Source organism: Mauremys reevesii, linkage group 1 (genome assembly GCF_016161935.1).
Source record: "Mauremys reevesii isolate NIE-2019 linkage group 1, ASM1616193v1, whole genome shotgun sequence".
NCBI classification, from domain to species: Eukaryota; Metazoa; Chordata; order Testudines; family Geoemydidae; genus Mauremys; species Mauremys reevesii.
In genome coordinates this window covers 215,205,613-215,231,983 of record NC_052623.1, presented here as the reverse complement: position 1 = coordinate 215,231,983, position 26,371 = coordinate 215,205,613, and the positions used below count along the sequence as shown (strand labels likewise).

The window sequence follows — 26,371 nt, the reverse complement described above, 5'->3', positions numbered from 1 at the left end:
GGGGCCACCTGCTGTTCCCCAGGTGGGCATGGTGAAGGGGCTGAGTAGGAAAGGCCAGCCTTCCCCATCCCTCCCTTCGTAAAGGAGCCTCCCATGAATTGAGAGAGGTGAGGGACAAGAAAGGGGGCTCCTTAACTTCCATCATTAAAGCAACCATGGATATTGGGGAGTTAGCAGGGGTGTAGACAAGCAGACTTACCCCTGCGGCACCTCCTGCTGGTGCCTTCTGGGAATTAGCTCTTTTCCCAGCCAGGAATGCCCTCTGCAGGCCAGTGATCTGCCTGTCCTCTTTGGCCCCACATCCCTCCCTGGACCTGGTACCCTTTTAACTGGGGTGCTGCGCCCTGGCAGTCCCCCACCAATCTGGCTCTCCCCTCCCTGGGGAACCCCCAACCACTATTCCCACCTTGCCTCAGTATCAGGCTACTGCCAGTCATCGTTTAGCCCCCACGCCATAGGGCAGACTGCAGTATCAGCCTACTCATCACTGGCAAGGTTGGGTCAGGACCTGCTGCCTTTGCCTACCCCTGGGCTGCCTTCCGCAACCCCCAGTACCTGTTGCCTTCTCCTATGCCACAGCCTGGGGCTTTCCAGGCTGGAGCTCCTCAGCCTGTCCCCAGCCCTGCTTCACTCAGGTACCCTGTCTCTAGCTCCTTACAAGCAGAGGGAGACTGACTGGGCTTCTGGCTCACAGCCTCTTATAGGGGCCAGCTGGGCCTGATTGGAGCATGGCCCCAATGAGCCCAGGCTTCTTGCCCCAGCCACAGCCCTCTCCTGGACTGTTTCAAGCCCTTCAGGGCAGGAGCAGGGGACTAAGAGGTTATGGCAGGGAACCCAGCATCCAGGCTTGCATTCTGCACTTAGCTCTACTACTGCCTTGTACTGGTCTGAGTCTGTTTCCACCACTGTGAAGGAGGACAAGGACATTGTCACTGTCAAGCTTATCACCCCAGCTAGAAAGGCTTAATTATTTCAGAATTAAAAATATTTGAGCTGCTATGTTCTACAGGCCCTGGAGCACCATCACCTCCAATAGAGCTCATGTTCCCTAAGGATAGAAGAGCAAGGAGGGCATCTTAAAGCAGATTAAGAGACTGAGATTTATGGTCAGCTGCCTTGGCAATTCCTGCTGGAAAACTGGTCTTTTCCTTGATGCCATGATTAGAATCCAGAGAGTGGAATTAATCCCAACTCTGATCCCAGCCATTTGCCTGCAACTCAGAAGACAGGTCCCAATCTGCAGGAGATAAACAGCCTCTGTCCCTGCTCAGTAGGGCAAATACAAGAGGGCACAATGCCAGGAAGGAGAGGATAGCCTCATGGGACTTCCACAAGGACAAGAAACCATTCAGTATGTACTACGCCAACAGACCCATGCCATTATGGATACTTAGAACGCAGGAGTCCAGAACAAGTTCCCAGCTCCAAGCGCCTAGACCTCATGTCCAAAAAAGTAACCTGACATGTTTTGTACTTTATTACGTGCACGCACCAGCACACGGATAGTGCTTTCATCCTGTAAAAGGAGGAACAAAACAATCATGTACCAGCCCCAGCAACTGGGCAAGGAAGGGAAAGGGAATTGTTCAGGCCCATCACATGTAGGGCTTTAAATGAGAACGGATGTTGACCTGCATCCTTTTCACTACCACACCACCACAGAAAACAAAACCAGAGCTGTGTTCACCAGAAAGGCTGCTGCACTGTGCATCCAGTAATTTCTTAAGGGAATGCATTATTACACCAATAATCAAGTGTGGAAAACATAAGTGAGTGGATCATCATAGCCAGAGGCACAGGTATTTAGGCATGAACAACCCTAAGAGTTGCAAACTCACCGAACAAGCCAGGGGCAGATACCTCCAGTTGATGGGATATTTATTAGGCACAGGTAGCACAGCCATCTTTAACCTCTGCTTTAACAGATACTTCTCCTGCATCAACATCATTGTCCACAGGCTAGGACAACAGGTGCTGACAAAGACAGGAGGGCATCTAGCTTTACAGTGAGGTCTCCCATTCAAGATTCTTAGCACAAGGGCTCATATGCCAAAGCAGAGAACTGCCAGTGGCAGGGTTACACTGAGCACTGCATTAGATGAGGAAGGAGTTCAGATACCCCAGCTGACAGGGCCCCCCACTAACATATGGGACAGACAGAAGCCAGGGGGTATTTAGATTTTTATTTTATCCTTTGTGTATTTTGGCATTTAAGGGGCACACAAGGAGGAAGTGGTGCTATTTATGGCCCACATTATTTCCTGCACAGCACCCTCGTGTGGGAGGGGGCACAAGGGAGAGAAGCCACCCACCCATGATACACAAAGCCACACACACATACATACATACACACGCCCCCCTCCTCCCCCTTTCAGCCTGAAAGGGGATGGCATAATTACACCAAGCAGCAAAGCACTAGAGGCTGTGTCTTGGAGTAGGGAGTAATGAGAGATTTTATACTGAAACAAATCCATCTGCCCACCCCTCTTCACTCATGTCCATGGGGGCCCCAGCCCCCAGTTTTATTAACCAAGGAACGCCTGCCCCCAGAGTTACAGCAGTGGCACAGGTGGAGAGACAGTGGAGAGTGGGGTGAAAGAATATGCACTGCTTCTCTGTATTTATTGTCACTGCCTCCCCCTCCTCATGCCAGCAGCCTGCTCCCCCCTCCGCACACAGTAGGAGGGGGTTCTAGCTGGGAATCCGCTGATAGAAGTAGATGTAACCGAGATCCTTGGGTGGCTTCTCAGATGCGCATACTTTCTGGTCATTGTAAATCACCCACCTGAAACAGAGATAGAGAGATGAGGGCCACCAGCTTGCAGCTGACCTGCAAGTCTGTCCCCACCATGTGGCACAGTGGCCTGTTCCTCTCTTTTCCCTCCTCCCATGACAGTGTGTCCAGAGGGAGAATGACACTAGACCACTGAAGTAAAGGGGGAATTATACTGGTTTATCCTTAGAAGCTGCTGCCTTTAGGCTACTTCTTGTCCCCTCAAGCCCTTCTTACCTGCCATCCTTCTTGATATGGCAGACATAATGGCCACACATGGTGGAAGTGCCCATGTGGCTGATGAAGGCAAAGAGCTGATACTCTGAGGGAGAGAGGAAAAAAAGAAGTGGTCAGAGAGAGACAGAGGTAGGGAGGGTTACATACCCTTGGATACCCTCATCGCCCTGAAGAGCTCTCTAGAGAGGAGCTATTGTCCCATGACTCCCTAGAGAGGCCTTCAGAGGTCTGGGCCCCAATAATGGCTGAGAACACGTTTCATGATGGAGTAGGTGGAACAAGGCAGCTGCCTGATCACAAGGCCAAGAGAATTTTAGATCCAAGCTCTGTGGAGATACTGGTGAAGCAAACAGGAGGAGAGATGACAGCTCCTTCAAGGTGTCCCGGCCCTACCTACTGCCTACCTCCCAGAGCTTGATGGGGGAAGTAGATGAGAGAGAAGGCCCTGGCTCACACATCTACTGTGTGGGGCTTTCCACATTACAGCAAGTAGTGTAGCAGCTTGGGCATGAATTCCCACAAAGATTTAGCTGGCTAGAGCCCAGGTGTTTTGATAGGGAGACCAGAAAAGAACAGTCTCCGAGGCAACACAGAGATGGGGTTCTGAAGAATGGGAGCAGAGCCCTTCTTACCTCCCTGGCAGGACACCCCTATTCCTTCTCCTCCATTTGACTAGACACCACATCCCATTCATCCCTCTGATGATTCCCAGTGGGCACAGACCCTTTCCCCTTCCTCTCTGTTACATTGCCTCAGCAGCCAGATCAACTCTTGGGAGGTGCTAGAATCCCAGGGATCAGTGAGAGACCTGAGAGTTTAGGGAGGCTAAAGCTCTGGGGAAGGCTGGGGCCCCATTGGTTAGAAACCACCACCACCATCCCCGGGAACTAACCTGCCCCCACAGAACCCAGAGGAGGGCAGAACTCATGCCCTCCAGTGTCTAGGACTCACTTCCAGGCCCATCGCGCACTTTGGGACCCACAGGGACAGATTCAGAGATGGACTCAGCCGCAGAGCGCCCCTCTGAGATGTCCATGGCAGCCTCTGCATCCAGGTCATCAATATGACTGAAGATCCAGTCCACAGCCCGCTCCAGACTGTTACTCTGCAGGGAGAGGGGGAAACTGTCAGGTGAGGAACCCCTCAATCTAAGCACCTCCCTCCCCTGAGGATGCCATTCCCAGCCACAGCCCTATAAGGTTGCAATCCAACAGTAATCTCATCCTTGCTCCTCACCGTGGCTCTTAGGGCTTTCATAGCCTGATCTCGGGAGAAGCCCATGGAGACAATGGTGGCCACGCTGTCTTCTGAAGGGGGGTCTGGACAGATGATGGTGGAACCTGGCCCACTAGATCCAGAAAGAACCAGAGGGTTGGCAAAATCTGTAGCAGAAAACAGAACATAGTTCAGAGGGACTAGCTCTGGTGGTGGAGAAACATTTTAAGGTCTCAGCCCTGGCCTCTCCAGCAGGCAGTGCTGTAGCATATAGCACATTGATCTGGGTGGGAGGGCTTCGTCATGGTCATGTGTTCTCATACCTGGATCATCCATGTGCGACATGATCCAGTTCATGGCAGCCTCAGCCCCGCTGTTCCCTGTGTAGTACACAGCTTTGCGGCAGGCATCCATGGGAAAGCCCATCTCCACCAGCTGGATAATTACCGATTCATCCAACATGGGGGCTGTGGGGGGACAGAGATTAGAGGAGCCTTGGCAGCCCTGCTCCCACCCACCCCTTTATAGTGTGAGTTCTGTCCCCTCCCTCCCACACAACCTTATGCAAACCTCAAGCCTCCCTCCCTGGCTGAGTCTCATGTGAGTCTTGGCTAAGTCCTTACCCCCACAGCACGCAGGCCTCATGCAAGGGGTGGAGAGATGAAAGTCATGAGCCAGGCACTCCCTAGCAATGGCTCAGGAGCTTTGTCTCCTCTTCACCTCTCACCACACCGCCAATCTTTGTGCAACCAAACCTATCTCTCAGCTAGACCTTCTGGATGCATTGTGCATACCCCACTTCCCACTCCTTCCTAATATGGGCCCACACAAACCTACAGCTGAAAGAGCTTCTGGGGTCAGCAACATCCTCGCACAATGAGCATGCAAGAGGGCACAGTCACTGGCAGAGGGACAGGAAGAGAGACTAAAGGAGGAGACAAGTCATGAGGAGAGCGAGGGAGTGAGTCAGGCACTAGGAGGAGGAGAGGAGAAGAGTCACTAACATGTTGGAGAGGAGAAGTGAGGGGAGCAGAAGGAGTCGTCGTCCTCGTTGCCATAGAACCCCAGGCTACCTTTGGGCTCGTCTGGCGTCACCAGTGGAGGCGCAATGTCTGGCATCTCCTCCTCACCAGCTTGCAGCCCTGTCCCCTGCAGTGCAGAGATGTCCAGCTCCTCTGGCATTTCGATAGAGACATCTGTAAAAGAGTCTGGATCAGACCCTCAGGGATGTGTTCAGTGAGCTCAAAGAACGTGGATGAGCGGCCCTCAAAGATAAGCCATTTGGGGTAAAGAATGCACATGGGATGTTCTGCAGCAGCAGTATAGCAACACAGTATGGAATGCTCTCCCTTGTCAGTAGTGACCCCAATGCCTAAGCATGGGGGCGGTGCTACACAGAGCAGCACTGGGGACTCATTGATCCCGATGCTTTGTGCTTCACCTCACTCTCCTTACCGAGCTTTTTGGGTACCCAATCCAGGCCAAAAGTGAATTTCTTGATCTGGATCACCAGATAGTCTGGGAAGGAGGCAAACCGGGTTGTCCTGAAAGAGAGTGATATGTCATGTCTGGGCAGGTTACCCTGTTACTTTGTTAATGGGGGAGGGGGAGAGGGAGGAGGAGGGCTAGGGGAGACTGGCTGGCTTGGGGAGAAATTAAGGAAGGGGGTGTGGAGTCTTGCACATTCCAGAGCTACTGCTGGAATACAGAGGGAATGGTCTGTATGGCTCTGGGTCTCCCCACTGTACTCAGCACTGAGCCTGCCAAACCCTGAACAATTCCCAGAGGAAGTGCTCTGACTGGAGGAGAGCTTAACCTAGCATTTCCCAAACTTTTAAGGGTGAAGACCACCTCCAGGAAAATCAAACACTCCTCCCTCCCCTGCAAACCCTGCCATGTGGTACAGACCACTGGAGATTTTAGAATTCTAATTAAATACAGGTAAAACAAACACATATGGATGCATTTTAAACTATAGTTGAAGGAATGAGGTATATTCAGCACTGGATGTAAGGAAAGGTGAAAGAATATGCACTGCTTCTCTGTATTTATTGTCAATGCCTCCCCCTCCTCATGCCAGCAGCCTGCTCCCCACTCTGCAAGTCATTACTCCAAACTGCAGTAGAATGTTAATAATGTCAACTTGAAAAGCAACATTTCTTTAGACCTGTTATTGCTAAGGGGTATCTTTCAGTTTTTCTGTAACAAAATATCTCCCCCCATGGGCTCTGCTAGGCTCCTTGGGCTCGAGTCCTTCTTGACTGGGAAAGGAATGCCAGTGGCAGCAGAACAAACAGCCACTCAGCAGACACTGTAGCTCTTCATTACTGCCTTGAGTTACTATGATCTGTGTTTTGGACAGCAAAACAGTTAATAAATCTGACATTCAAAGTATCATCACTGGCATTCGAGTTAGCCCTGCTGAAGTGACAGGGACAACTCATCCTTCACAGCTATTGTTTCAGTCTTTCTGTAAACTCAAGGAAACTTTGGTGCACCGGTTGAGCTCATTTCATGTTTTGAAAGTTTTGTTCAACTTTAATAACTAGAGCAGGGATAGGCAACCTATGGCACGGGTGCTGAAGGTGGCACGCGAGCTGATTTTCAGTGGCACTCACACTGCCCGGGTCCTGGCCACTGGTCCGGGGGGCTCTGCACTTTAATTTAATTTTAAATGAAGCTTCTTAAACATTTTAAAAACCTTATTTACTTTACATACAACAATAGTTTAGTTATGTATTATAGACTCATAGAAAGAGACCTTCTAAAAACATTAACATGTATTACTGGCATGTGAAACCTTAAATTAGAGTGAATAAATGAAGACTCGGCACACCACTTCTGAAAGGTTGCCAACCCCTGAACTAGAGACTTCTTTTAAAACGAAAGTTAGGGCTGGCGAGAACAACAGAGTGCTGTCCACATCTCCCTTCTAGGCTAGACACACTTTAAAGCATAACTCAAATTAAGAATGTCAGAACACTGACAAAAGGGCATCAATACCACTGCCAATTTTTCTGGCTTTCCATTGCTTTGTTTTCTGTACCACCACAGAATGCAGTGTTGCGGACCCCACAGCCACCTTAACTCTGCCCACGGTAATCCCCATGCAAAATGGGACAAGACTGAGGCTAGAGGCTCAGGAACCATCCCCCAGGGCTGACAAGTCATGGATTTCTAAGAGGGGAACTGGCAGCCCTAGGAAACATCCCTGCCCACGGTACTGTAGGAAAGGGGTTCCCAAGAGGGCTTTTCACACTCTGATCTCTATCCTAGATAGCGCCTCCAAACCACACTCACTTGAGAGCCACAGACTTGGCCTGCAAGGCTGTGCTCCAGAAGTCATCCACCTGCTCTGGAGCCCCGTAGGCCTCTAGACAGGAGCTGAAAGGCACCTTGGCTCGGACCAGCTCAGGAAGCGGTTGCTTCTCCTCTTCCGCCTGGCGCTTCCTCTCCTCATATTCCAGCAGCTCATCTGGGGACAAGGCAGAGGAGTCAGGTCCAGATTCCAGGCACCTGCTGTAGGCTACCTCCAGAGGCAGGACACCAGGCTAGATGGGCCCATCAGGACATGTTCCCTAGAGTGGTGCATAGCGCACACAATCTCCTCCAGCCATCAGGATGATTTCATTATGCTGAAGTGCCACAGGCTAAGTCACAACCCTTGCCTTGGGTGAGGGCAGGGGAAAGGTTTGATCCCTAACTCAAGTGACTGATACCTGTCCACAGAATCTCTGAGGAAATCCACCCTGCCCAACTCCATGGGGTGATGAAGGAGAAGTATTTGGCTCCAGAACACCTTGCTTCTTCAGGTCCTTGAGGGATCCCCTCAACCCCAGTAGGTAGAGTTTCCTCACTGATCCCAGTGCCTGCTGTCCCTTCCTCAGTCACCATCAGGCCACTGACCTTTGTTGAGTGCAGCATCCATGGGCACGGGCAGCTGCATAATGTAGTCCACACGCTGGGTGTATTTCACCTTCTCTGTGGCTAGGCACTTGAGCTTCTCCTCCACCAGGAAACGGAAGACCTCATTGGGATTCTCTGAGCTGCGGCAGTTCCTCTGGGAAGGGCAACATGGTGAAGATGTGTCATATAAAGGTGGCCAGATCAACCAATCACAGGAGCAGCGGCCCCACGTGGGACACAGACAACGAACTGTCTCCACTGTCCCTGGTCCAAGTGTAGAAGCTGGAGCCCTTCAATCAGCACCACCAGTCTCCAGAAACCAATCCCATTCCCACCCCAAAGGAGAGGGTTCCATTTTTAGGGGGAGCTCTGGGTACTCCAAACTCCCCCAAAGTCTACACACAGCAATTTCACAGGGGCTGGGGGTGAGCCCCGAACAAAAGGCCCTGCCGTTGGGCACCCTCATCCCCTTCTCCCAAAGCGGTCACTCACTGGTATCCTGAACCGTTAGTTCTGGTGAACCTGGTGTTTCAAAACACCTGTATGCTGGCCCCCTCCCTGCATTTCCATCCAGCCTAGGTGCCAACCCCTCACTTGCTGGAGCTCAGAACAGGAGCTTCCCCCTTCCTAAGATTTCAGAAAGTGTGGCTCAGTCATTACCTCCACCATGTTGATGAAATGCAGGAAGAACTCCTGGGCGTCTTGCTGCCTATTGGTGGAGAATTCCGGGTGCCCTTTGCCAATGAGAGATTTAAACATGCGTGGAGCAATGCCATCCTGCATGCCCTAGAAGAAAGTGGGGAGGAGAGGAAGGAGTGAGCATGGCCTCCCAACAACTCTGCCCTGGGGTACATCTTTCCAAACCCTGCCTCTATTTAGGGTCAACACCCTGGACAGTGTCTCCATAGAAGATCCCCCATACCATCACAGATATGCTTTAGTGAATTCCCTCCCCATGAGGGTAGCGGGGCCCCAGTCCTCACCTTTTGGTTCTGGTCTGGTTGCTGTTCCCCGTCTCCAGAGGCTGGCTTTGAATATTCCCCAGAGAGTAGCCCATGGCCCAGCTTGGCTCTGGAATAGCAGAGGATTCACCATCAAAGCTGTACCAAGCTGCTTCCAACTCAAACACTCCTGTCACTCCAGGAGCCAGTTCAATCACTTTGAAACTCAAGTTGACTTGCCTCGGCTGACCTCAGCTCCCTCTTCCTACCTAGCCCCGACTCCTCTGTCTCATCCTGCTCTGCTGCCCCCAGCCCTGTCTGATATCTTCCATCTGAACACCTCACAGAACTTTAGAACTGAGCCTCAGCTCCTCCATGGCCAACGGGTCAGGACTGTGGAGGGACAGCCTCAGCCATTCACAGAAATGCAGCCAGCACTGGGCTGTGACAGTCGTTTACCAGCCACATCTCGCAGCAGCTTGGCACAGGAAGTGAAGCCCCACAAGTGACTCTGTACAGGAGGCTGAGGGAGGCAGAATGCAATCCCTCAAATCAGCGATGGCTGCGGCCCATGTCATGGGATAGCTGGAAGCAGACTACACCCCATTCCCACCAGCAGGTTGAACAGATTTTCTAAAGTGAGAGAGAGACACTTTACTGCCCAGGGCGGGCAGGAGATAACATGAGATACCCACTATCAACCCTTCACTGTGCTCTCTTGGGCCCAACTTCTCCCCCTACCACCTTCCTCTACTCCCATCTTCTCCACACTCACATTCACACAGCCTCAATCACCAATTCACTCTCATTCCCTTGCACACAACCCTGCCAACCCAAGCCAGCCCATCCCCCTCTCATTTTAGCATTTCACCCAATCCTCACCGGCTCAGAAACATCCACATACCTATTCCTCCTCAACTCTAGACTGAGAACCTCTCCAGAGCTCAGTCACCCCCTCCCCTGCCCCCCACAGCCTTTGAGACTCCTATCCAAGAACCACCTTTAATTGTTGCTGGCTCCGGAAAAGCAGAGGACACGTGCATGCAATTAAAATATTCCCAGATAAGTCTGTATTCCCTGCTCCTCACATAGTATGCAGCCTCTGTAGGACCAGCCCAGCATTTCTCAAATGCAGCCACCAAGGGGTTTTCCTGCAGCCACGACAGCTTCCTGGGCAGAGATTGGGGAGGGGGCAAAGCAGCAGCCGTTCCCTGCAGCCCTCTGCCTCCGGTGGCGGGCTTCAGTCCAGGGTGGCGGGGCTTCAGGAGGGCTGGCTTTGCTGGGTGCAGTGGTCATGAGGCAAGGAGCGGGATGAGCCTTGGGTGCGAGGCTGCAAAAGGGAGCTTAGAGCAATGGCGGGGGAGCAGCAGGGCCCAGGGACAGTGGGGGGCTAGGAAAGGCAGCAGGGGCTACAGGCAATGGGGGGAGGCAGCAGGGGCCAGATGCGCCAAAATACAACTGTACATGATTTTTATTACTGAACCTGCAAAAAGCACCCTACATAAATCAATGACAAGGATTTGGAGGTGCGTATATGCTTATTTATTTGTTTTTCCTAAAGTTAGTTAAGTATTTCAGAAAAATTTGCCAGTTGGTGGCTGCACTCTCAGGCCACCACAATTTTTGTTATGAGAACCCCTGGACTACCTCCACCTAAACCGGTCTACTCTTCTCTCAGACACCTCTCTCTGTGCTGCAGAGCCAGACACCCTCTGCTGACAGCTAGGGGTACTACACCTACCAGGAGTTTCTCAGTGGCAGCATGGGTTACTGCACCCTGCAGGACATTTGCCACTCTATACAGTTGTGAGATTGAGGCTGGGGCTTAGACCCGTGCCATAGGTTGCCTACCCCTGCTTTAGCCCATCAAGCCCAATCTCCTGGTCAAACCTCAACTCTTGGAAAGTTCCAGAGATATTTAATGACTTCAAGGGGTTAGCATCTCAGAAGAAGTGGGACCTACTTGCAACACAATGCAATTTAAGAATGGGGTTGGACATGAGGCCCCCTACTGGAACACCCCAAATCCATACCACATCCCCCTTTCTTCAGAGCACTACATACACTTGGGTGCTGAAGTCCTGTGTGGGGTCTGCGGGAGCACTTTGGAATATCTTCTCCAGCTTGTCCACATACCTGCAAAGCAAACCAGAGAGGCAAAGATAGCTGCAGACAGAGCACCAGACTGCATCCAGCAGGGTAAGATCCCAGCATTAGGGATCTTTCATGCTGATCCCTGGCACCCCTCAAAGGATGGAGTGAATTAATTCCTCTCAGAGCTCAGGTAGGACTGGGGCAATTGGGATGGAGACCAGGACTAAATGGCCTAAGTAACCCACAATCCTGGAGCAGTGGTGAGGGGAGGGGGCCTTCCCTTAGCTCACTTACTTTCTCTGGAAGTCGGGGATGCTGAACAGCACCTGCACCACAGAATTGAGGTAGCAACTATTGCCCAGGTTTCGGATGCCAGTGTAACCAGGGCCATAGAGGGGTTTGAGCTGCACCCCAGACTCCTGGATCAGCTCCCACTCCCCAATGCGCTGATTCATGTCAATCTCCAGCTCGGTCATTGTCTTGTCTGTCTGTGGAGAGAAGAGATGGACCAGGGGAGCTCAAACAAGAGCCACAGATACATTCTGGGCCATCCTGTTTGGTGAAAACTATGATTTGGGGGAGGAGGGGGAGAAAGATATGTAAGGGTGTGCAAATGTCTAAGAGATGCCAAGGGGAGAAATATTTTTTGGGGGGCCGGGGGGGTAGAGAAGGGGAACAGGGCAAGTCTGAGCCAAGGAAAAGGAGCTCAGGAACCATCCCCCAGCACTGAGTTGTCAGAGTCTGAGGAACCAGCTCCCCAAGGGAGGCCCCGTTGCTTGGAGTATGAATAGAAGCCACAAGGGAATGAATCTTGGGGGGGAGAAGGAGAAGAGAGGGAAACAAGTCAGCTCTCTGACCACTGCATAGTAACTGAGTTACGGCCCCCACCCTGGTTGGTGACCGGAGACTCAGATCCAGCTGAGGACTCAGTGTGATAGAGGACAAATGCTTACAATACCCTAAACAAACCTTACTGAATTAGGTTTAATATGTTTTTTGGGGGGGGGGGGGGGGGTCCATTGTATTAAAAACGTAATTGATAGTGTGTTATTGTAGGATTGTCTGTAGCGTGGGGAAACATTAGGAACTTCAAAGAACTGTTTTGGACAATATGTGAGAAGTGGGTTTCCTAGGAGGTACTTGGGTGTAGCTTCAAAACACCTCCCTAGGGAGAAAAAAACCCATTGTCTGCTGATTACCTGCTCCTGGAAACTCAGAGACCTCTGAACTGTATAAAGGCTGGACTAAATTTTTCATGAGTGTGCTAGTTCTGAGGTTGTTAAGAACTTGTGACCACAGACGAGACCCCTCTGCTGGGTCTGAAGGGCTAATCACTGCCAGAACCCATGTCAGAGTTGGGGTGATCTCTGGTAAGCTTATTAGCCTGGAGATACTCCAGTTAGCAGGGAGAGAGACATGCATCACCACCCAAGAGAGGTGACAGCTGTGGAGCTGGAACCCTGAGAGTGGTGCCCTTGCTGAACCCTTGAGGGGAAATACAGGTGCAATTGTGACACTCAGACCCCTTGTTTTGATTGGGAGTTTCCCTCTCACCTTCTGCATCTTGAGCATGTCAATCCCAAAGTGAGCCAGGTGTTCAGCCAGGCTGGGATCCAGCACCATATCATCCTCATCATACGAGTAAACGTCTGCAGGAAAACAGACAGGAAGCGGAAAGAAACTAGCTTATACTCCAACCAATCCCAGATCCCATTAACACCCGCCCCTTCTTCCTCAACCAACCTGCGGCTAGGGGGAGGGTGCAACATAAAGTGCTCAGAGCTTTAGGGTCTAACAGATTGTCCGAGCCAGTGATTTTCAAACTGCAGGTCACAACCCAGTACTGGGTCACAGTGGTTCTGGTCAGCACCGCCGACCGGGCCGTTAAAAGATCCAGTCGGCGATGCTGCCCTGCTAAGGTAGGCTAGTTCCTACCTATTCTGACACTGTGCTGAGCCCTGGAAGCGGCCAGCAGCAGGTCCGGCTCCTAGGTAGGGGGACCACAGGGCTCTGCGTGCTGCCCCCGCCCCGAGCACTGGCCAATGGGAGCTGGGGATGGGGAGTGGTGCCTGCGAACGAGAGCCGTGTGGAGCCGCTTGTGCACCTTTGCCTAGGAGCCACACCTCCTGCTGGCCATTTCTGGGATGCAGCGTGGTCCACCGTGCCAAGACAGGCAGAAAGCCTGCCTTAGCACCCCCGCTGCACCGCTGACTGGGAGCCGCCTGAGATAACCCTGTGCCCCAACCCCCTGCCCTAGCCCTGAGCGCCCCCCCAAACCCAGAGCCTTTCCTGCACACCAAGCCCCTCATCCCTGGCTCTACCCCAGAGCCTGAACCCCCAGACCAGAGCCTTGACCCCTCTCCTGCACCCAGCCCAGAGCCCCCTCCCACACCCTGAACCCCTCATTCCTGGCCCCACCCCGCAGCCCTCATCCCAACCCTCTGCCCCAGCCCTGAGCCCCTCCCACACCCCAAACCCCTCATCCCCAGCTCCATTCAGTCACGGCCATTAACAATTTTCTTCAACTGGGTCGTCAGGAAAAAAGTTTGAAAACCACTGGTCTGAGCAGTACTGTCCTAAGGTGGAAAGAATGGGGGACCCGAGTTCCCCAGAGGTGTGGGGTAAGGAAGTGGAGCAAACAACTTTGCCTTGGATTCTAGTACAAAGGCCCTGTGCGCCTGGCTAACAGAAGGGTGTTGCGCCATCCACCCCCCTTCCCTGTCCCAGACCACTAAAACAATGAGCACCCCCCATCCCAGGCTGGAGGGAAGAGGGAATACAGAGAGCCCTTTCAAAGGCCCTCAGATTCCAAGGAAGGGGGCAGGGGAAGCACAGGGTTTCAGCAATTAGCTCATTGCCCCCTCCACACAGGAAGGCCCAGTTGGTGGTGGTGGCAGCTAGTTGGTGCATATCCTAGGCCACAGCATTGGCACAATTAGTGTGACACCCCAAAATCCCCCTCACTTGTTCTGTCAGGGGACCATGGTGTCCAGATTCAGCCCACTCAGACGCCTGGCATCTGCAACTCCACTGAGTCCCCCATCTCACCAGCCCCATCGGGGGTGATGGTTCCCAGTTTCACAGCCAGCGGGTAGCCTGTCTCCCGATAATGCTCAACTGCATGGTTGTTGCCGCCACTGCCGTCGAAGTAGCGCCGGCCACACAGGATGGATCCATCAGTCATGTTGAGCCACAAGTTCTCACGCATGTCACACTTGTTGCACTTCCAGCCACTGCCAGTAGGGGGAGAGAAAAGGAGCCGTCTATTCCCTATTACTCACCCACCATGGCACAAGCAAAGGCTTTTGGGATTCCACTCCCCTCCTACTCCAGGAAGCAGAGGACCCGGGGAGACCTATAGGGCAGGAGTCAGTTGTAGTCAACCCCTCACCCACAGAGTTTCCAGGAATTTACCAGCTTGTCACACACGGGTCACACACTGATCAGGGAGAGGCCCACAGGAGAAACCCCTTCCACTGACAGAGCAACAGTCCCATCACAGCCCCAGAGAGGAAAGTTGTGTTGTGAAGTGTCCAGGGTGAGAGGGAACATGGCCAGGCTTGATGCCAGACTCACCACGGAGGGATGCGGATGCTGTTCTGTAGCTGGTTCAGGGAAAAAGCATGTTTGGAAACACGTCGAACTTCTCCATCCCATGCCTGCACCTCCTGCTTTCGCGAGGCTGAATCTGCTGTCAGGATAGCCTCAACCGCACTGGCAATCTGGAATTGGGGAGCGGGAGAAATAGGGAGATAAGAGCTCCACAACACCTACCCTTGCTATTCCAGACTTGGGATCCCCACAAGGCTCTGCTAATGCCACTCCACCCAGCCACCCCCCTGCTATTCCAGTCCTGAGCCCACAACACTACTGGATCCAATTTACAAAGTAGGAGAATTCTAATCCATAAAAGTGTGCTTCCTGCAGACAGAAAATAAAGACCTACCCTGTCTTGGACCATGTCTGGCAGCCCCTCCAGCCCATCCCGTGGGATCTCCAGGTGCTCTGGGAAAATAACTATTTTTACATCTTCATCATATTCAAACTTCTCCTCTGGGATGTCAAACCCACCTTCTATGCCTACAAGAGAAGGAACACTTCAGTAAGAGAAAAGGCAAAGAATATATAACCCAGCCAGCTTTCTTGCTTTATGGATGACATCCAGCCTTGGATATTATGTGAACTAGAGAACCTCAGAGCTGTGACTAGCTCTAAGTCTATAGCAGTGGTTCCCAAACCGGGGTTCGTGAACCCCTGGGGATTCATGAAATGTTACAGGGGGTTCTCGGGAAAAAATTCCCTAATGGCAGACAGAGCTGTCCCTAGGGACCCCGGGCAGCACAGGGCCAGCAGCCCGGAGCCCCTGGATTTCCAAGAGCTAAACAGATCAAAGCCAGCATATCTATCACACTGAGGAGATTTAAACTTCAAGACTCCTTATAAGAAATGGAAAGGGAGGTGGATATTTTTTGCTGTTTTTAAAATTAACTAGGCAGCTAGTGTTGTTTTTAAAATTATTATGAAGAACAAGTGTAAGCTTTGTTGTTACGTGCGTTGCTTGCCTGGACTGCTCAAGACCTGAATGCTTGTATAGGGGGAACTCTCTGAATTGGCTTCTTAAATACCTTCATGCTGTTTCACATCTGATACTCCTGGATGAAACATAGGAGCCTTGTCTTACAACAGGCTTATTCAAAGTGATACAAGCTACAAAAGTGAGATCTTGGAAGAGTGTTGCCATTTTCATAATGTAATAAAAATACTGTAATGATAAATCATAATTAATAATAATGTGTAATAAGCATGTCATAAAAACAAACTATTTCCAAGATCACTGCTTTTATAATTTATACTCAGGTAAAAGAGAAAATCCCTGGAAATATTCATTTTTAGGAGGGGTTTCACATGACTTGACATTTTAGTGAAAGGGGTTTACAGGTTGTTAAAAATTGGGAACCACTGGCCTATAGTGACATTAGCTAGGACAGAACCACTGGGGGCATTCCTGCTCCTGATTCACAGATGTAAAGACAACTAACTGTAATTGGGGGACATGGGAAGAAATCCTCCCAAACCCAAGGGCCACTGCACTCACTACCACTTCCAAAACACTTGGCTAAGGCAGGGTGCTCACTGCTCCTTGCACCTTCCACAAAAGGGAGGCTTCCTGCTGTTCCGGTGTTTGAGGGCAGGGTGTGAAAGTGCTTAGCTCAGGTCTCCCCCAGAAACGCTAGAGTTAGAAGAACAAACCTCACAGACCTAGAGAAACCAGGAAGTGCACAGTTCAAGTACTTTCCCACACTCTCCCCTTTACTCTGTCCCCTTTCGAGCAGTCACTGTCCACATATCAAAGAACAATGTTACACGCTACTGTAATAATCTTTGTCCAAAATATGCCTTGAGATATTTAAAAACTAGTAACACACTGATCATCAATATTCTTATGTAATGTATGTACAAAATGCATGTTAAGAGTTATGCATGTAAGCTGAAATGATGACTGCAATGTGTTCACCAGACAAGTTGGGGGAGGGGGGCAAACTGGTTTATCTAAGAACAAGATGATGCTTCTAGCCTGTTGTCATCAAAGTTGACTGGCAATCACTTGTCAACTGGACGTTCTTTGGCAACAAAGGGGGCCAGGAACAGATTGATCTGCATTACAGCAAACAACATGGAACCTCTTACATCGCGAGACTCCATGTCTCTGTCCACACAGCTGGAATGAACTTTATCTAGGAGTAACTGCAGGAAAATATTTTTCAAAGAGTGACTGGACTATAAAAGTGAGGGGCAAAAACACCCTGCATCTGCGTGCACATTTTCTCTCTCTCCCCTCTCGTTCCCCAAGACGACCAAGGAACTAGCCCTTTGACTTTGGGGGGAGAGCCTGACTTGAGGATTTGGTCAACTGTGTTGCTGGGAACCTGTGGTACAGATTTTACCTTGAAGCAATTCTAGTTTAAGTTTTAGCTAGGAAGCGTTTTATCTGTGTCTCTTGTAACCATTTCTGACTTTAATACTTTATAGCTGTATTCACTTAAAATCTCTCTCCTTGTAATTTAATAAACATGTTTCTAATCTAAACCAATCCGGTGCTGTGTTTAAACTCAACTGTTTGGTAACACCAGTTAAAGTAGCAAACTGTTGAATATTGACCCTTTATAGGGGCAACAGACCTTCAATATCTGAACTGCCCAAGAAAGGGCTGGACACACACTTTTGGGAAAATTCAGGACTGGCAGTGTGTTTGGGTCACCTGAAATTACCGTATTTTTCCGTGTATAAGACTATACTTTTTCCTAAAATCCTTAGACTAAAAATTGAGGGTAGTCTTATACACGGAAGTAAGCCCCCCTGTTCCCTGCCTTCTGACCCCCCCAACCCCTATCCACCCCCCCACCCCCACACTCCCCTGCCCTCTCTCCAACACCCCCTCCCTGCCCCCTTACCGCGCTGCATGCACGTGGCTGGCGGCTCCGGGGACGCGGGGCCGGGCGGCCGGGGACGCGGGGCCCGGCGGCCGGGGAAGCGGGGCCGGGCGGCCGGGGAAGCGGGGCCGGGCGGCCGGGGAAGCGGGGCCCGGCGGCCGGGGAAGCGGGACCGGGGAAGCGGGACCAAGGAGCCGGCCGGGGAGCGGGCGGCCAGGGATGCGGGGCAGGAGTCGCGCAGCTGGGGAGCGGGTGGCTGGGGACGCGGGGAGCCGGACAGCCGGCAGGAGTCGGGCGGCCGGGGAGGGACGCGGCAGGAGCCGGGCAGGACTGCCGCTGGAGACCAGCTGGGGTGCATGGCCCTCCTCGTCCCCTCTACCCCTATCTCCGCGTCCTCTTCCTGGGCCTGAGCGGCAAAGTCAGGGGGGGACAGCTGCAGCACGGCTGGAGGGCAAAGAAAACAAAACAAAAAAACTTGTGGCATGGTCGGAACGGCAGAGCAGGAGGGAAAAAAAACAAACAAAAAAACCTGCGGCGCAGCCGGAGCAGCGGGGGGGAGGGACCTGCAGCGTGGCCGGAGGGGCTAAGCAGGGAAAGAAAACAAAACAAAACAAAAAAAACCTGGGGCATGGCCGGAGCGGCAAAGCAGGAGGGGGAAAAAAACAAAACAAAACACCTGAATTTGGGGTTAGAAAAGTGGGGGGCGTCTTATACACGGAAAAATACGGTACCGTAGTAACCAAGGCTGGTGGAAGCCAGAGGGCGACTGGAAGCCAGAGTGCCAACAGGCTGCTAGGCTCAGACCCACTGGATCAGGACTGCAGCTATTCACAGACACTCAGAGTGTGACCTGCATGCAGTTAGGCTGTTTGTGAGCAGCTCAGGTTGGGAGCTACAACAGCAAAGTATTACGAGGCACCCATGGTTGCAGGGCACACTGTGACAACTCCTTACTGGTCTGAACTGCACCCTGGAATGTGACAGTTTATAATGGAAAGATCAGATAGCCTAACTTTTAACCCAGCCCCCATGGGACTGTCATGAGGAATGCACAGTTTGGACAAGGGTGGCATAAGGGAGAAGTCACCCTAACTGAGCATTTCCTGGTTTTCTAACATTGGAGTTTGGGGATCTAAAGTCCTACACTCCTGAAGGGTACAGGGAGCAGACAGCACTTGGTTCAGGAACAACCTTAACCTGACCTTTTTTTGTAAATTAATTTCCTTTGTTGTTGTTTTTAAAAAAAAAGGCAAATGAGCTAGGCTGGTCAGGGTTCTAATGTCTCTCTCTCTGTCTCAACACAACGGTTCACTCTATTGTGGCAGGAGCATCTAGTCTTTGCAGTTAATACTAGTTGTTACTTTGGTTGCAAGCAGGTTCAACTTAGCATCATCCTTGACCAGGATGGATTGATACAAAAAAATCAAAGTGATTTAAATCAGCAAGCAGAAAACCTTGGTTGAAAACCATCCATTTTAATCTTGTTTTTACATTTGTATTTTTTAGTTCATTTCCTAAAGAACGATTGATTCTCATTGATTCGTAACCATTAGAAATATGTTCATTTGTAACTAAATATAACCTTTACTCTGAATTTGATACTTCTTTTTGCTAACCAAGAGAATACACTGTATCTATACATCTTTATTTAAGCAGTTATATAGCTTAACAGTTATTCAGAGTCTTAATTTTTACATTTTGCATCATTCACCATTTTTAGCCTCTCTTTTTTGGTAGATTACTTTTTTGCTTGTGATTTCTGTCAAGCTGCATTTGGATGGAAGTTGGAATTTAATTTAATAGGTACAAAAATCAGCATTTTAAAACTATTTTATGCTAAATACAATTACCTTAAATGGATATATAAGAAAAAATAGGAAGTTTATCACAACACACTTTGCATTTAAAACTGATTAAAGAAAGGAAGTATTATCTGTAGTTAATTAATTGAATGGACAGTTTTGGTCACCATGTATAAGGTTTTAGAACTAGTAGATCTCAGATTTTAAGGCCAGAAGGGACAATCATGATCATCTAGTCTGACCTCCTGCACATCACAGGCCAGAGAACCTCACCCATCCACTCCTGCAATAGGCTCATAACTTCTGACAGAGATACTGAAGTCCTCATATCTTGATTCAAAGACTTCAAGTTACAGAGAATCCACCATTTGCTCTTATTCAAACCAGCAAGTGACCCACCGTGCCCCATGCTGCAGATGCAGGTGAAAAATCCCCAGGACATCTGCCAATCAGACCTGGGGGAAAATTCCTTCCCAACCACAAATGTCCTCTCACACCACATTTTTATTTATAGAGTGGAAGAGAGGAAACAAATGTTCGTGCTTTTTCAACTCACAATCGGTTTTTAAATGAAGTAGTTATTGAACTGGACTAGTTGAATAAATTGAAATAAAAGAAAAAATTCTCTCTGCACCTGCAGAAGAGGCCACTGTGTCAAAAACTGGTTTAGCACTTCAGCAAACTCTGGTCTAGGTGCTTAGCCAGTGACTTTCTCCAGTTCAGTGGTACAACTTTCTTTAAAACTTTAGCAGCAAATATATAGTGCTTGAATATTTTTGTAATTTGAATTCATTTAAAAGATTATAGTACATTTAAGTCTTAACATAGGTTGCCAATTTCGAATTTAATTTGTAATAGGCATATTTTTAAAAACAACAAAATATTTAAATACAAATCTGATTTTGTTTGTTTTTTTTAAATCATCCATTTTTACCCACCCTGTCTGGCAGGCCCTTTTACCCAATGTTCTAGAAACAGCCACTATCTAAAAGAGCCTCCATTCCACAGTGCTTCCAAGAGCCATCGCCTGATTAAATGGAAGAGCCTAATCGCTACTGACAATCAAAAATATACATTACACCAAGCACAATGCTTTCTCACCCTCCGCGTCCTCCAAATACCCCTTGAGTGCAATGAGCTGGTGATGCTGTTACACCAGCACAGTGACAGAGAACTACAAACCTTGGTGGAGTCAGAAATACCAGAAACAGTCAACTGAAAAACACAAGTCAGCACACTATCCCCAGGCTCTCAACATACGCAAACATGCCTTCTCAGCGTCTCTCCTGATGTATCCTCAGGGCTCCCAGTCCCTACAGAGAACACCATGCTCTTCCCCCACAACAAGGAGTGATTGGGGATAGGGAATCCCCAGAGCATTAAAAGTTCCTGAACCCTAAAACAAAATAGGCTACTAGGGTTTCAAGGTGGCCCTTCAGAGCTTCTTAAAGCCCTGATGGGGTGGTGGACCCCTTGTGAGCCTCAGGCTTGACAGGTGGGAGTGGCCCTCCAACAGCGTACCACAGGGATCCCAATGATCTACTGAGGTGCTTATAAGCCCCCACTTCAGTACTGAACACCTCAAACACTGATGGAACTATCCTACCCCCACTCAGTGAAGTAGAGAAAGCCTGTTGTCCCCCTATAACAGATGGGGAATAGAGGCACAGAGACTAAGGCCTTGTCTACACTACGGGGGGGAGATCGATCTAACTTACCCAACTTCAGCTATGTGAATAACGTACCTGAAGTCAATGTACTTAGATCTGCTTACTGTGGGGTCCATACTACGCTATGTCGATGGGAGACACTCACCCGTCGACTCCCCTTGCGCTTCTCGTTCAGGTGGAGTACACGAGTCGACGGGAGAGCGATCTGTGGTCGATTTAGCAGGTCCAGACCCACTAAATTGACCGCTGATGCATCGATCACTGCGTGTCAATCCCCCGGTAAGCATAGACAAGCCCTAACGTGGAGATTTAAAGGGATTTAAGACCAGAAAACTTAAATTCCTCTCGTCAGTTTTGAAAATCTTCCCCAAAGCAATTAATCCAACATCATGCAGGAAACCTGACGCAGAGAGAAGGTGAGAACTACTGCCTTAACCAAAAGGCCAGTCTTTTCCTTCTTACAGTCCCTGCCTCATTCATTACACTGAAATGTCATCAAGTGCAGCTATTTGCTAGGCCAATACAGATGCATGTCTCACAGAGCTTTGTAGAGTGGGTACACAGGAATAACCCAACTGTACAAAGAGCATAGCTAAACACATGGATTTGGCCTAATCTCGCCGAGAGGCAGCATAGTTAAGTGGGTGAAAGCATCTGCCTTACCAAGAAACCTCTCTTCTATTCCTGGCTTTGACACAAGTAACCTTGGGGAACCTCTGTTACCCAGATACTCCCTCTGTAAAAAGGGGGGTAATGATAGGAACTCAGTGTTATTATTTCTATTGCAGCAGTGCTGAGAGGGCCCAAAGCACTCAGTAGCTTTTGCTACACAAAAAAGGAATTTTAAGGTGATAAGCAGATCTAACACACTGGTTCAATATGTGTTATACGTTTCCCTCTAGTGGCTGGCCTACATAAGAGGCAAGAACCTACCACTTTTAGCTGCAGTATTGGAGGTCTGGGCTGTAGTACAGGAGGTTCTGGGTTCAAATCTGATCTAAACGAGGAAGAAGCATTTTGAGTGTCCTGACCTGAATTCCTGACCAAAACGCTTTCCAGGTTGTGCACAACATCTCTTTGATCAGCAGTGGAGCACCAGCACTGCAGCATTTCACTCTATCATTCCAAAAAGGATCATTTGTATATTTCAGTGTTTAGGCCTTTTTCAGTACCATGCCCTAGATCTCAAAGAATATTCTAGACCAGAGGTTCTCCATCTTTTATTTTCTGAGGACCCCCCAACATGCTATCAAAATCCCCACCTGTGCCACAGTATCTATTGGGTTTTTGCATATCAAAGCCAGGGCTGGCTTCAGGGGGTAACAAGCAGTGCAATTGCTTGGGGCCCCATGCCACAGGGGCCCCGTGAAGTTACATTGCTCAAGTTTCGGCTTCAGCCCCGGGTGGCTGGACTCAGGACCCCGAGCTTCAGCCCCAGGCGGTGGGGGTTTGGCTTTCTGCCCTGGGCCCCAGCAAGTCTAACATTGGCCGTGCTTGGTGGCCTCCCTTACACCTGCTCATGGCTCCACAGGGGCCCCAGACCCCTGGCTGAGAACCACTGTTCTAGACAGAAAAGTTTAAGGAGGAGCCTGCCCATAATTTTCCCCCTATCTTCACTAAAAAGGGTCAGGTTTTTCAACTATGTAAAATTGTATGGGGGACTCTCAGAAACCTTTTGATCAAGCGACCTCGAAGTTTCCCCAAACTCTACCCCAGCCTGTAATCTTGCATAGCAGTGTTCAAGCTGATCTATGTATGCAGATTTTAGACAGGATGCAAATTCCATCTGTCAACATAAGTCCATTGTTATAGACTTGAACATAAAGCAACTCTCATCACTGCAGCAGGTTTTTAAACAGCTATCCTTCTTGGCCATTCCTGGATACATGGACATTGGACTGGATAGGACTACTGGGTCTCATCCAACACAGAGGCATTAAAGGCGAGAGTGAATGGCCACTGGGCTAGACAGCCGTAGAGGTCTGATCTGGCACAGCAGGGAAACTGGGCTAGATGGAGTTGTTTTCTTACCAATAGCCAAGCGGGTGGGTTTCTTCCTGGGGGGGTCTCCAGCACTGGTGCTATTGTCTTCCTCCTTCTGTTTTAGAGGCAAGGAGAGAGAGGAGACAGTCAATAAGGAGGCCAAGCAGTATGAGGGTAGCCCAAAGCCTGTGGAACTGAGGCAGAGATGGGGCAGGCAGCCAATACAATAACTAATTGAGTCAGAGCTTCTGAGTTGGGGTTCCATGGGTGGGGGAGAGAGGAAGGACGGACACCAGGTTGTGTTTCAGATGAGGGAAAACCTCAGGTCTGAATGAACATGGAGTTGGATCCCTCTTCTCAGACTCAGCAGGTTTGGCAATGCAGTGTGTCCCCCAGCTCCAAGCACCCCATTCTTACCAGCTTACGTGTTCTCTTGAGGTGCAGATAGACCCGATGGCCTGTTTTCCCATAGTATTTCTCTACATATTGCTTCCCGAAGCCCAGGAACGTGTTCATACAAATATACAGGCCCCCATCTGACTCCTAGGGGAGAAAGACAGATTGATAGGGAGACACGTCTCAGAGGGGCTAAAGGAAGGTGTTCAACAGAACAGAATAGACTTTTACCTTTAGTACGCTGGTTCTAATCCAGCTCCATTCAATGACTGCAAATCATGCCCATGTGTCAGCTATTCAGTGGCTGGTCTGAAAGGAGTTGTCAAGTCTCACTCTAGTTGCCAGCAAGATACGTATCTCCCACCACTATGAATTATTTGAAAATTCACTTGCCCGTTTATCCATTGTAGGAAGCTGAATCAGGCCAGACCCATAAACTTCTGAGGAGCCGTAGCCTCATTTAAAAAAGACTTTAGCACTTATAGTTGCAAAATATGACCCAGGCAAAACGGATGCAGCTACATCAACCTGTCTCTGCAGATAGACGGATCTAGTGCTACTGGTGCTGCCCAGAGCTTTGCCAAATTGTTGCAGAGTGAAAGTTAACTAGAAACTTGGTTTTGGTGTTGTTTCGGAACCTTGAGGGCAGCTGTGAAACAGACCAGGACAAGAATCGGGTCAGTCTCATGCTGCTGTGCTTGGCAACCTCCCAGCACCTACAGCACTGATGCTATTTAAAAGTGGTGGGGGAGAGCATGAGAGACACCTAAATGTGGAGACCAGGAAAGAGACAGAATACCAGAGAATACCTAATCTGTGTCACAGCATTCAGAAAGCTGAAATGGAGATAGAAACAAAAAATGAGATTCCAAACAGAATTCAGATGCAGGGCTTGTGGAGGAAAAGAAGAGTCTTTCATTTCCTATTGCCTTGGACAGTGGGACCCAAAATCTTTTCATGTCTGTCTTTGATTAGTAGGTCTAATTCTTGTAGTGAAGTGAAGTGAAAAATAGACACTGAAGACAACATAAAAAGATCTAATTATATGAAAAAAAAAGTGGAGTGAAGTCAGGAAGAGAAAGAAAAAAAGATAAAACTAAGTGAGCGACTGGCAGTAAGTTACATGTTTAGAGTGTTCAAATTTGGTTGACAGTGTTACAATTTGATACAAGAAGACATATCATACAACTGTACTCATCCATAGAACCTGCAATGGCAGTGGCAATGCAGGTATTTTTCATCCTGGTTAGTAGGCTTAGCTCTAGACCAGTGGTATCAAGTAATTTTTGAAGCCCTGATAGTGGGCACAAGTAAGCCTTATAGCTGGAAGCCTCAACAGTGAGTGTAAGGATTGAATGGACCACAGAGGCTGAACTCCCCTCCCCAGGAAGTGTATAGCACTTTATCAGGGGGTGTACAGGGAGAGAAACTTGTTGTACTGCTACTCGGGCTGTTCCCAGTCAAGGGATAGAGACCTCCAATTCCCAGGGGCTGCCAATCAAGCACTTTAACCAACACTAACTTCCCAATGAAAAAATGGAACCGTGTTTAAAAAATGCCTGAGGCTGTAATTCCATTGGGTGAACGTGGCTGGAGGGAAAGGGAGGGAGAAAAGAGACAATGTTCTTTTAATGACACAGTACTGGGGTATCCCCCAGCTTTTGGGGCCAGGGAGAACTTTGTGTTCCAGCCTAAGAGGATACAGGGTCTCTAAGACAAGGTGAGTCCAGGGAGGTTCTGAGGGACTTTTAATTTTGGAGCTTAGGGCTGGTTCAACCCCTTCAATTGCCTGGATGTATTTTCCACAGCCCGGGACAGAGCCTGGCTGTGTCCCCCGGAGATGATGGAGACCTCCCCCGCAGACCGGGCCGGGGGTGTGGGGGTAAGAAACAGCAATATCCCAGGAAGGAGAGCGTGCGCGTTCAAACCCGGCCTCCAGGGGGTGGGCAAGGGGATCAGCGATGAGGTCACCCCCCGCGGCTGTGTCCGGGCCTGCGGGGTGGGCAGTGCTGCCGGACCAGCCGGGCAGTGCTGCCGGACCAGCCGGGCTACGCCCACCAGCGTGCACCGCGAGCAGCGCGGCCCGCCAGAGATGCCAGCGGGGCGAGGAGCCCTCCGCGCCGCTCGTGGAGCGACTCTAGTCTCGGGGGCTGCAGCGCGGCTGGGCCGGCCCCTCGGGCTCGCTCTGGGGGAGGGGTCAGCGGACTACAGTTCCCAGCATGCTCCGCTCAGGAGACCCGTCTCGGGGCTGCGCTCCCCACCCCAGCGGGCGCCGAGGGAGCCGGGCCGCCCCGCCCCGCGGTGAGTCAGCAGGACTAGCCGCTGCCGGGGCGGCGGAAAGGCAGAACTCGGCGGGCAGCGCTGGAGAACTACAGCCCCCAGCACACTTCGCCCACCAGCGGGGCCGGGACCCGGGGCTTGCCGGGAGTTGTAGTCCCCGCAGCCGCGCACTCCGCGGAGCCGAACGGAGCCCTCACCCGTGGAAGACTCCATGTCCCAGCATGCCCCACGCGGGCCGGTCCCTAGGGCCCGGGCGCGCTGAGGATCAGGCCGGAGAGCAGGCGGCCCCATGGGTGAAGGGGGGAGCAGCTGCCGGGGGCGCTTACCGGTGTATCGAAGGAAAAGGCGCATTCCTCCTTATGGACCCGGTCCCCGGCCTTGGGCACGCGGATGGCCGGCAGCACCGACAGCAACGCCTCACTCAGCTCCGCCATGACAGCGGCTCCCTGCAGCACCGCCCGCAGCCCCACCCTGACCAATCACAGACCTTCGTTGTCAGAGACTAGCGGGCCAATCCCATTCCACGCAGGCGCACAAGCAGAGAGGTGGGGCTACCGTTAACCGCTCCGCCCCCTTCGTTCTAAGGCCACCCCGCTCACCCTATCAAAATTGCCCTTTGTATACGGACAGCCACCTGGGACAA

General features: G+C 50.5%; 1 protein-coding gene across 3 annotated transcripts; it reads right to left on the bottom strand.

The window, feature by feature from the left end:
• Positions 1-1,346: 1,346 nt before the first annotated feature.
• Positions 1,347-26,325, bottom strand: USP5 (ubiquitin specific peptidase 5). 3 transcript variants are annotated; one of them, XM_039531985.1, is made up of 21 exons: positions 26,055-26,325; positions 23,680-23,757; positions 23,470-23,595; positions 23,101-23,167; positions 15,113-15,246; positions 14,743-14,888; positions 14,215-14,399; positions 12,721-12,815; positions 11,461-11,654; positions 11,137-11,208; positions 9,115-9,202; positions 8,792-8,917; positions 8,132-8,285; positions 7,526-7,700; positions 5,681-5,769; positions 5,230-5,421; positions 4,549-4,692; positions 4,247-4,392; positions 3,962-4,115; positions 3,011-3,095; positions 1,347-2,785 (listed from the first exon to the last, which is right to left on the bottom strand). In XM_039531985.1, the coding sequence occupies exons 3-21, from the start codon at positions 23,566-23,568 to the stop codon at positions 2,692-2,694; spliced, it is 2,439 nt and encodes an 812-aa protein (XP_039387919.1). In that variant the 5' UTR covers positions 23,569-23,595; positions 23,680-23,757; positions 26,055-26,325; the 3' UTR covers positions 1,347-2,691. The 3 variants fall into 3 exon arrangements, with proteins under 3 accessions (XP_039387919.1, XP_039387906.1, XP_039387914.1); XM_039531972.1 differs by lacking the exon at positions 23,680-23,757 and having other exon boundaries at positions 1,659-2,785; XM_039531980.1 differs by lacking the exon at positions 23,680-23,757 and having other exon boundaries at positions 1,659-2,785; positions 5,299-5,421.
• Positions 26,326-26,371: the final 46 nt, after the last annotated feature.